The 12,822-nt window shown below is 26.8% G+C and overlaps 1 protein-coding gene across 1 annotated transcript in view; it reads right to left on the bottom strand.

Moving 5' to 3' along the window:
- Positions 1–12,501, bottom strand: part of LOC136085712 (mast/stem cell growth factor receptor Kit-like) — a 62,748-nt gene extending 50,247 nt beyond the window's left edge. The window contains exons 1-3 of the mRNA XM_065807035.1: positions 12,387–12,501; positions 10,083–10,301; positions 9,795–9,977 (exon numbers count right to left, since the gene is read on the bottom strand). Of these exons, the coding sequence (XP_065663107.1) occupies positions 9,795–9,977; positions 10,083–10,301; positions 12,387–12,501 (517 nt within the window). The remainder of the gene's footprint in view (positions 1–9,794; positions 9,978–10,082; positions 10,302–12,386) is intronic.
- Between the last annotated feature and the right edge of the window lie 321 nt (positions 12,502–12,822).

Here is a 12,822-nt window from a genome sequence, read left to right as displayed (position 1 = left end):
CTTCAGCATAAGAATTTGAAAAAGTGAGTACAAATTTATTAGCTTGATCTTGCAATTTATTTATGTTTTCTTTTATTCCATCTTGACTATCAATAAATGGCTTGTACAACTTTTCTAAGCCTAACTGTATATTAGTTTCACCCATCTCTTCATATAAATAATTCTGCTGTGTTTTTTTTTTAATCTCTAAGAATTCTTTGACAATTTTGTTTCTTTTTTCAGGATCTTCAATTTTTAGAAATGACATTTTACTTTTTTTATAAGAAATATAAAAAACACAACATAAATCGTTATGTTGTGTTTTTATGTTTTACATTTTATGCTCTAAGTTTTACGTTTTATTTTATTACACTATTTTATGTTTTGGCGTTTACATTTTTACGAAATCTGCTTTTGAGTATATTAATTGCTTCATCTCTTCCTTATTTAATTAATGATTCTTTAGTTTGTTCATTAATTAATTCTTTTGAATTTGTTCTAATTTGCTCAAGCATGGCTTTAAATTTTTCAAGTTCATTAAGTATTAGTTTAAATTAATTGCCATCTATACTTCCATCTACTAAAGCTTTAGAAATATAGTCACTTATTGTATTTAGTTTTGAATCAGCAAGTACTTTAATCTTTTCATGTTTTTCTGCTTTTAAATTTATTTTTTTATTAACTTGCTCTCCTTTTAATGATAAAACACCTGCTTCTAATTCTGCACCATCACATGCAATTGCTATTGATGCTGCAATTATTGTAGCTAAAAATCTAATTCCAATAGTTCCAAGTGCCATAGTGCTTGCTAGTAATGAATTATCAATTGCTGAAATTATTTTTACAACTCTATGATACTTTTTACTTAACATATTTCTCTTTTCTCTCTCACTTTCTGTTTCTTTTTGAATCTCACTAATTGTGTTTGGCCAATACACATGTGCACTAATAATCTTATTTTCTTCATCAGGTGCACTTGGAAGATTTGGATATATTTTATTGAAAGTTTTATTATCATTTGCACTCTGTGCATTTGGTATTTCTGAATAAATACTTTTACTTAGCTTTTTGCAATTAAACTCCATTTTAATAAGTAAAAATAATTTTTTTTTAAATAATTTTTAATTTTAATCTCCTTTTTTAATCAATAGATCAGAATCAGAAATATTAACAACATTTATTATAATATCATCTACAGTTTCTGATATTACAGAGTTTTGTAAACTAAACATTTTTAATTTAAGTTCTTTTAATGAAACTAACGCAACACCTTTATTAGCTACTACACCAAACTTTAAAAGAATATATTGATGTGATAAAGATTTTATTGTAATGTTGTGTTGCGCAAATATTTCATATCTTTTCTCAGTTATTAATACTAAAGGTTGTTCCAAATCTTTGTGTGCTTTAGAATGAAGAAGTATTTTTAGAGGTTTATCTGGTATATATTGTTTATAAATTTGTGTATTGGCGGATTATTTCTTGGCATTTCTTTTTTTATACGATATAAAAAAAATTTCGAGAAATCACAGAATCATATTCAAAAACGGAATTTAAGCAAATGGTAAATTTGGTCCTAATAAAAAACCTGATCCTGTTGATGTATATCCATTGCCATTACGTAAGTACAATCCATCACCTACAGAACCTCCTTTACTACATGTTCTCAAATATAAACCATTTCCTGCAGCTATCATTTTAACTCCTTTTACATTCTTTTTTAAGTACACAATACCCCTTTTAGCAGTTTTATCAACCATAGCTGATCCAGCTGCTGAACCTACTCCGAATAATAGGCCTCTTGCAAGTGCTGGAGCAACGCTTGATAATAAAAATTTTCCAGTTGTACCAAGGAAAGGTAATAGTGCACCAACAAATCCTCCCTCTATTTGAGAATTGTGAGCCAGTTGTGCTTTATTAAGAGTAATTATTAGGCCTTAACATTTTTCATATGCCCTTTCAATTCTATTTAATTGATAAGCTGTTACAGCTAATACATGCTCACCATTTAGATCTGAATGTGATAACTTAATACTAGTTCCATAACCATCTTCAATTGCTTTTTTAAGATTTTCTAATTGCCCTTGCGAAACAATTATTTTAATATTAGTATATTTACTCATATTTATATATAATATAAAATAGTTTTTAAAATTACAAAAATTATTTTACTTCTTTTAAATGAAATGCGATAGTTACTTCTTCTCCTCGTAAATTCAAAAAAGATTTCCATTTTGATCAAGCAATTTATTTTCCATTCTTGATATTTTTTTTAGTACTGGTACTTTTTTTATTACTGGTAAGTAAATTAAGTTAAACGGCTCTTGAGCAACTTTATTACCAGGACCTACAGTTGGAAAAAATGAATATATAACGCTATCAGTTCCTCCATTTATATACGATGATCCTATTATATCACTTGTTACTTGTATACTATTAACATTTAATGTTTACTATATTAGTTGAATTGTTGTTTGAAGAATTAATATTAGGAAAACTGTAATATGTCTTTAAACTAACTAGAGCCATTTCATACTCTCTGTCTTTTTTAATTATAATAATAGGGGCAAACATAGTTCTTAAGATATTGCTATTTCCGCTCACTGATAAATAATATGTCATTTTTGTTTTTTTATGTAGAAGATAATATTTTTATATTTTTTTAAATTCACAAGTTGGTATATAAAAATTATCTAATCCACTTCTATATTTTCCATAATCTCTTTTAGAAGATAGATCTATAATAACAAGACCATGAGTCTCTGACCAAGCTTTCTTACAAAAACTTTTCAACTCATCTTTCGACATATCACTTGAAACACGATCATTATAAATGTGATTTAAATTCTTTGAATCTTGTGGAAATAAGCAAATAAAATTTGTATTTTCTCGTATAGTTTGCCTAGGAAACATAAAATAATTTTGTGCAAGATAGAAACAATCTACATTACTATGTCTTTCTCTTATATAATAATTTTCACACTTATTTTGCTTTGTTAATTGTAAATCATCAAATATCATCAAATAATTCGTATGATTATCAAGATTTTGAGAATCAGGTACATCTTCTGCTGTTTCAAAAAACTTAAACTCCATATCCGTTTTCTCATTTAAATTTTTTGAAATTTTTTTAATTATAAGTTCAGGGTTTGCATTTAATTTTTCTATTTTGTTTTGTAACTTAAATAGTTCAAGAATAATTTCATTTGGTAATTTTTTTTCAAAAGATTGTTTTAATATTTTGTATTCTGGTTGAAAATGAGATTTTTCAAAAACTTGTAAATTATTATAGTCTTACCAACCAAGTCTCAAAAGTAAATTCAATAATAAAGCAGTTTTTCTACAACCCGACTTTCCAACAATAATTCCTCTAATACTCTTAAGAAACAACTTATTATTTCTCTTATTGTTATTCACATTCCATGACAAATCTATAATATCCATTTTTATATAATTAAGATTTTCATTTTTATATATAAAAATGCCGTATATCATTTTTTTCTATATATAAAAATGTACTGCATTAAATGTAGAAACAAAACAAGTACACTAAAACTTGCAAAATGTTATGAGTAAAAACAATAGAAATATGCAACGTGGAACTTGCGCTATTTGTATATTTATATACAAAAATCAATTTGTATCATCAAAAACAGGAGGTCATTTAGTTAGTTCAATTAATTCAGCAACAAGTAAAATAAAACTACCATGGTCAAAGGTCCCAGGTGAAATGCATTTACCTGGAATGAACTTTGCACGACTCGGTACTAATTTAGATGAAAGATTAACTTCTACTGACGCATATAAAGAATGGAGTAATCCTATAGATAGAGTTGATAATGCAGCTTACCATCACGATCTTGCTTATAAGTACTTCGATGATACTGCAAAAAGAGATTTAGCCGATAAAATTATGATCAAAGAAATGGATGCTATGAAAAATCTGACAATACGTGAAAGAATTGAACAAGATATTATAAAACCTACTATATCATCTAAAGCAAAGCTTGGATCGGGTGTTGAAACTAAAACTACTCGAAAAAACTACCAACGATCAGTAAAAAAAACAAGGATAAAGAAGTAATTCTTATGGGTCTGAAACGAACTGACAAACTTGCAAACAAACTTTATAGACCAGTTGTAAAACATTTCAGAAAAAGGAAAAGTTATTGTAAATTGAATCGATGAAGTATGGGCTGCTGATTTAGTTGACGTGAAATCTTTTTCCAAATTCAATGACAGTATAAAAAACTTATTAATGGTGATAGATGTTTTTCGAAGTATGGATGGATTGTTCCATTGAAGAGTAAAACTAGAGTTGATGTTCCTAATGCTTTAAATAAAATCTTTAAAGAAAGTCTCAAAAAATGTGGGTAGATAAAGGCTTAGAGTTTTATAATAAGCATGTTAAAGCGCTTAGTTTTGAGTTACATTCAACTGAAAATGAAGAAAAAAGTTGCGTAGTTGAACGTTGAAACAGAACAATAAAAGAAAAAATGTTTAAGTACTTTTCAGCTAATTCTACTAGGAAATATATTGACGTTTTAGTAGATAAATACAACAACACAAAGCATTCCTCAATTAAAATGATACTAGTTGAAGCTAGCGATAAAAAGAATGAAAATATTGTTTGGTTAAATCTAAATGGAAATGTACGATCAGAGTCTGTAAAACCAAAGTTTTCAATTGGTGATAGAGTTAGGATAGTTAAATAGAAAGGAACGTTTGAAAAAGGATATACACCGAGATGGACTGAAGAAGTTTTTACAGTGTCCCAGCTTCAGTTCACAGATCCACCAATGTATAAAATAACTGACAACAATAGTGAAAAAATACAAGGAACTTTTTATGAACAAGAAATGCAAAAAATTGATCGAAACATATTTAGGATTAAAAAAGTTGATCGTAAACTTAAAAACAAATCATTAATAAAGTGGTATGGGTATCCTGATTTGTTCAACTCATGGGTTAATAATAAAGAACTGATAAGTCTGAAAAAATGATTTATAAAAAATTACAAAAATTTTTTCAGCACAGAGTTTATAGTTTGTAACCATAATATATTAATATATTATGGTTGTTATACTACCATTATTTTATATATTATTTTATTTTAGCTCAGAAATTATGGTTAGGATAATAGTTGAAATGAATTAAGAATTTATAGATAGTATAATGATTGAAATGACTTATGAGAATATAGATAAGTTTATAGTTAAATATATTATGGTTATAGATATAGTTGAAAAATTTTGGCCTAGAACGCCCTTTTTATACTACTATATATATATATATATATATATATATATATATATATATATATATATATATATATATATATATATATATATATATATATATATATATATATATATATACATACATATATATATACATATATATATATTTATATGTATATATATATATATATATATATAAACATTTAATGTTCATACATATATATATATATACATATATATATATGTATATATATACATATATATATATATATATATATATATATATATATATATATATATATATATATATATATATAATATTCATATATATATATATATATATATATATATATATATAAATATATATACATATATATATATATATATAAACATTTAATGTTCATACATATATATATATATATATATATATATATATATATATATATATATATATATATATATATATATATGTATATATATATATATACATATATATATATATATATACATATATATATATATATATATATTCATATATATATATATATAAATATAATAATTATATAATAATATATAAATATATAAATATTTTATTATATATATATATATAAATATATACACTACCGTGCAAAAGTCTCCGCTCATGTGTAATATTTGCAAGGAACAGTAAATGCAATACATTTTAGGATGATTTTAAATATATAAAAGGAATAAAATGTTAATATAAAAAGTTGATGAGGCCAAATCATAATTTTGCATACTTATTCCTTTTCTTTTTGTTTCAAATAATTTTGTTTACCTTTGTTTTGTTGAGTTCTGCTGCTAAAAACATGGCAGAAATTTTTCTATATGAATAACCTTTTTCACGTAAAATACATATAAAGTTCTTCAGTATTCTTTATTAAATTTAAAACTGCACAAAAGTTTTAACCAAAATATTTTTTGTATGCTTAGGTTTGATAGTAGCATGATACTTTCCGGCATGGTAAGGATGTTTTCAGTAATTTTAATTGGTTGCTTTTAATAGACTTATATTTATATTTATACTTGAAAATGGCATTAGTGTGCGCATTTAATGTCTTGAATTTAGTAAAGAATTTGAGAAATGGTGAAAGTAAAGAAAGAATATTGTGAAGAACTTCGTGGCAAAATATGTATTTTACGTGAAGAAGGTTATTCATATAGAAAAATTGCTTCCAGGTTAAAAATATCCGAATCAGGTGTGAGATATGCTCTACAACGATTGCATGATATTGGTTCCAACAGTGGCAGATCACGTTCTGGAAGACCAAGAGTTACATCACGGCAAGAAGATACGTTTATTTTTGTGTCCAGCAAAAGAAATAGAAAAATTCCAGCCACAATTTTAACAGCAGAACTCAACAAAACAAGGGTAAAGCCAGTATCAACTGATACTGTAAAAAGAAGACTAAGATCAGTCAACTTAATTGGACGCGTTGCTGCACGTAAACCTTTGTTGAGGGCAGTAAATAAGAAGAAAAGATTGGAATAGGCAAAAATGCATAAAAATTAGGGATTAGAAGATTGGAAGAAAGCTCTATGGACAGACGAGAGTAGGTTCGAACTTTTTGGTACCCGACGTCGCGTGCATGTTAGGCGTTTACCTAATGAAAGAATGCTTCCTCAATGTATACAAAGTACTGTAAAACATGGAGGTGGTAATATTATGCTTTGGGGATGTTTTGGCTATGGGTTAACTAGAGATTTAGTTAAAATCACATCTACCATGGATAAACACATGTACCATAATATTTTGGTTAAGCACGCGATTCCATCTGGTATTCGTATAATTGGGAAAGGATTCATCATGCAGCAGGACAACGATCCAAAACATGCATCTGGATTATGCAAAAATTATTTGAAACTAAAAGAAAGGGGAAAAGTTTGCAAAATTATGACTTGGCCTCCTCAATCACCAGATCTATCACCCATCGAAAAGTTGTGGGATGAACTGGATCGGAAGATCAGAGAAGCAGGTGAAACATCTTTTATCAATCAGCAAATGCTATGGGAACGTTTGCAAAAAGCTTGGAATGAGATAACAGCGGAAACCATGAATAAATTATTAGCCAGAATGCCAAGATTATGTGCTGCTGTTATACGCTCCAAGGGGTCTCATATTAATGAAAATAAAATTTAACATTTACAACTTTGTATATTAACATTTTATTGATTTTATATATTTAAAATCATCCTAAAATGTATTGTATTTACTGTCTAATTCATTGTTGAATAAACAATTAAAAATAAACGCAATTTTCTTGCAAACTTTTGTTACTTTATTGAAATATTACAAATGAGCGGAGACTTTTGCACGGTAGTGTATATATATACATATATATATATATATATATATATATATATATATATATATATATATATATATATATATATATATATATATATATATATATATATATATATATATATATATATATATATATACGTATATATATATATATAAATATGTATATACATATATATATATATATACATATATAAACATTTAATGTTTATACATACATATACATATATATATATATATATATATATATATATATATATATATATATATATATATATATATATATATATATATATGTATACATATATATACAAATATATATATATATATATATATTTATATAAATGTATAAACATTTAATGTGTCCCTAATATTAATAAAAAAAAAGTTTTTCTATTATTAATATATATTTATATACATATATATAAATATATAGCTTTCTTATATTATACGTATATTATAACCGAGCGTTGTATATACCACCCGTATACTCAACATATGCTAAAGACAAGACTTACAGACGGTTTTACATTACGTTATACAAATTAAAATTTTACATTTGCATAATTTTAAATGACGTAGTTTTATTATGTAGATATTTACTTATTTGTTTACAAATTTTGGATACCTCCTCATAGAAGCGCACTGAGAAACTCTTTTTCACCATTATCTCTGGGTTAATGGCTGCTAAAAGTTTCACAAGTGTGGGCACTTAAGTTAAGTTAAGCATTATTATGAATAGATAGCTATCATTAGAATATCATTATAATTAGCATATGAGGGAATTTAAAACTGTTAATGAAACCAACTGACCTAAGAAAAGAAAAAATAATAAAAATTTCGCACTTAAATTTGAGCATAGAAGGATCTCATAAACTTTTAATATTCAAATAAACACTCAATGATCTTCAAAGTTGTGGATTTGTTCATTCAAAATATTATCCAATTAATCTTCTTACATAATAATAATTCATTTTAAAAAATCTAAAAAAATCCATGTTGGGATTTTGATACCCTTTTTCTTCTGTTAATAAAGTAATAATTATAAAAATGCTCAAGCTCTTGAAATATCAAAAAACTCTTACCTAATTCTGCCATGCTGAACTCATCTTTAAGGCTGATCATGTTGATCTTCTCTATTAAGTTTTAAAAGTTAAAACTATTTTCTATGATTCTTTATTAAAATAAAACTCGACAGAAAACTTTATTCCAAGCACCATACTGTTTCTTATCTTGCTTATACTAAAATCAACTAATTGCCTTGTTATGTGACTGATCTATGACTATAGTTTAATCTTGTTCCACATTCAAAAATTCTTTATTCTGTGATTCTTTATTCAATTAAATAACATCCTTTTCAAGTTATTGTTTATAAAGTGTTTTTTTCCGCAATAATTACAATCAATACAAAAGCATTGATTATTAAGAATTTTATCCCTTTGTCATGTTTTCACAATTCATATAATATGAATATTAGGCTATAATTGACAAGTTGACAAACTCTTTTTTTTTTTCTTTAACATATCTTGACTTTCAACAAAGCTGCAAGCAACCACGATTAGAGTTGGAAGTTGCAGAAGAGAAAAGTTGAAGTTTATAGAGCAAGATAATGAACGACAAACAACTTTAATTTAATTTATTGCAAATTCTACGAATCAAACAAGATGAAGGAAGCAAATATTAAAGTACTGATGTTTGAGGAAAAAAACTGGACGAATAAAAAATTTTAGAGCACTTAGCAACAGTTGCAGTAAAAGAATGGGACCTAATAGAACGACGAGTAACACAAGAATGAATTTTAGTAGATGGCACAAGAGACACTAGCTCTTTAGAGCAGAGCCCAATATAGTATTTAAAGAAAAAAGAAAGAGAAATAAAATCCGGAATAATTAAGTGACAACCTTAGCAGATGTTAATTTTGCAATTGATTTGATATATGGCTTCCAAGAGAGATCCGAAGTAAAAGTTAATCCGAAAAGATGACAGGTATATGACTAATTGAGTAAATTACCATTCTATTATTATTTTGTTGTTACTATTGTTGTTGTTGTTAAAAAAAATATAACTTTGCATATATAAAACTTTGCGTTTATATATACATTTTTTAATTAAAATAAAGATGCAAAACAAGCATAATCTGAAATTAAAAAATTTTAATGCTATATAAAATATATATTAATATTAGAAAAGTCCTTGATTAAACATAAAATTTAAATTTAAATTTAAATTCATTATTAACGAAAACTTACCTCTTCTTCTTTTACAAATGTATCCGTATAAGTTTCCACATTTCTTTGTTTCCCATTTTGATTTATTTATTATAACACAATTTTGATCATCATTATATAATCCATTAAAATTTGAATATATATACTGTGAGTATGTATTATCAGACCAGAAAAACAATGAGTTATACCAATGATCAGTAAGACCTATAACAGTTATCAAATATTAATAAACAAAATAAAATATTATATTAAAACAGAAAATCATGGAAACCAGTGTGTTAAAATATTTAGTATTATTGAAAATAGTACCAATCCAGTAATTATCTTTATTCATGTTGTGGTTTTTAAGAATACTCAAAATAAATGCATTTTCTGTTTCATCATTTATGCTTAACAAATTTCCTCCTTTATTCAAGCATTTTAAATAAGAATGCTCCCATGTTGTGCTATTCCCATCATTTGTACTCTGAAAATAGTAGCAATAACTAGCGAATTCAAACCAATCACTGGCACAACTATTGTTGCTTTCTATTAAACCAAAAAAAAAAAGTAAAAAAGACAAATTAAAAAAATATTATATATAATAATAAACAACTATCTTTGAGTACTTGTATAAAACAACATCGGTGACTTCATGCTGAAATAATCGTCTGCAAGGAACTTACTACATAAAGTGACTTGATGTATGTAGATACAAAAGACTTGTGGTGTTCCACAGGGTTCTATTCTAGGCCCACTTTTGTTTTTAGTCTATATAAATGATTTAAGTAAAGCTTCTAACCTTATGAGTATCATTTTTGCGGACGATACTAATTTATTTTTGTCAAACAGTGACATTTATGAGCTTTTTTCAAATATGAATAAAGAACTCAATCACATCTCCAACTGGTTTAAGTGCAACAAGTTAACTTTAAACATTGACAAAACAAAATGGATCCTTTTCCAATCCCTTGTAAAAAAGCGTTTTTTACCAAATAATTTACCTAAACTTTTCATTGATAAAATTGAAATAAAAAAGGAGTCGGTCACAAGATTTTTAGGCATTTACATTGATGAAAATATTACATGGAAGTATCATATCGACTTTATTTCTAGTAAATTGGCTAAAAGTATTGGAATTCTATATAAGGTCAGATACTATCCAAATAAACAAAATTTAATTCAACTCTACTACTTATTTATACAAAGCTATATAAATTATGCCAATATTGTTTGGGGAAGTACCTCTAAAAGTAAGTTACGAAATCTCTATCATCGTCAGAAACACGCATTGCGTTTAATATGTTTTGAAAATCGTTTTTCTCATTCTAATATTTTGTTTTAAAACGTTAAAGTACTTAACGTTTACGAACTCAATGTCTATAATATTTTATGTTTTATGTTTCGTTGTAAAAGTGAACAGCCATTGTTCATTTTAAAGATCTTTTTACCCATAAAGCTAAAAACAAATATACTTTACGAAATAATAATTTAATAATTGAACCCTTTTGTCAAACAAAGTTTAATCAATTTTGCATAAACTATCGAGCACCGTATTTATGGAACAAAATTATTATCAGACCAGAAAAACAATGAGTTATACCAATGATCAGTAAGACCTATAACAGTTATCAAATATTAATAAACAAAATAAAATATTATATTAAAACAGAAAATCATGGAAACCAGTGTGTTAAAATATTTAGTATTATTGAAAATAGTACCAATCAATTTTATTTTTATTATACTATATGTACACGTTTGATATATTTTATATGGTATATATATTGCTCTCCTTCATCTCAAGACTAATCATTTTGATGTTATTTCTGATCAAATTGACTAAGCCCTCTTTCTTTATCCATCAGCCAATATCATTGATGTTGGTGACTTTAATGCTCATTACTCTGAATCGCTTGGCTCTAGTGTCAGTGACACTTCTGTCGTTAAGGCCCTCAAGTTTTGCCTTTCTCAATCTCTAACTCAAATAGTCAATTTTCTAACTCGCTTTCCAACAACCTAAATCATCTACTTTCTCTAAACAACCTATGTCTTGTTTCTGATTCTAGTCAGTGCTCAATTTCTCCACATTCATTGTTAGGTGCTTCTGATCACGGTTTGATCTCTCTAAAACTATTATTTCATTCTTCTTCATCATCAGAATCCCCTATCATACTATCTCTTACAACTAACTTAGAGTTGATTGATACTCTTTCTGTGATTTCCTTTGGGTAGAAATCTTTTGTCTTCCTACTGAGAAATAACCTTCCTACATAACTTCATGGATTCTGACTGGCATGGAATCTTTTATTCCCTCTTGATGATTGTAAGTCAAGCCTCATTCTTTTCCATGGTTTTGCTCACTATGTGCTGCTGCAATTTCCAAATAAAACCGTTACTTCTACATCTATCAGCAAAACAATCCAGAAAACAGACATCTGTTTGCTATAGCTCAAAACCATTGTAAGAAGGTTTTGTCTAACGCCAAATTTCGCTATTCTCAGGTCATAAAATCTCGTATTTCATCACAAAATATAGGCTCTTGTGACACCTGGAGAATCTTTAACAGTATTAATAATAACGACAAATCTGTTATTCCACATCTCTTGTATGGCTCAGATTTTGTCACCTCACCTGAAGACAAAACAGAATTGTTTGCTAAGAACTTTTCATCAATATCATCTCTTGATTCCACTAGTTGCATTCTACATGTTGTAGCCATCAAACAGGTTAATCCATTGCTTGACATTCGTATCACTACAGTTTCTGTATCTAAAGTGATTAGACTCTTCTACAGCTTTTGGTCCAGGCAACATACCTGTTGTAGTCTTGCAGAAGTGTTCTCCGGAGCTGTCATTTATACTTTCAAAAATAACCAATAGGTCTTATCGTGCATTAGGTAAAGCTGGAGAGGTTAAGGCTATCGCTCTTGACATTTCTAAAACTTTTTATAAAGTTTGGCATGCTGGTCTTCTCCATAACTTACCTTCTTACAGTGAATCTGGTAACATCTTCAAGACAATTGAGTCCTTCCTTTCCAATCATAAAATAATAGTTTTCCGCTATGGAC

This window comes from Hydra vulgaris, chromosome 10, assembly GCF_038396675.1.
Source record: "Hydra vulgaris chromosome 10, alternate assembly HydraT2T_AEP".
NCBI classification, from domain to species: domain Eukaryota; kingdom Metazoa; phylum Cnidaria; class Hydrozoa; order Anthoathecata; family Hydridae; genus Hydra; species Hydra vulgaris.
This window is presented reverse-complemented; position numbering and strand designations above follow the sequence as displayed.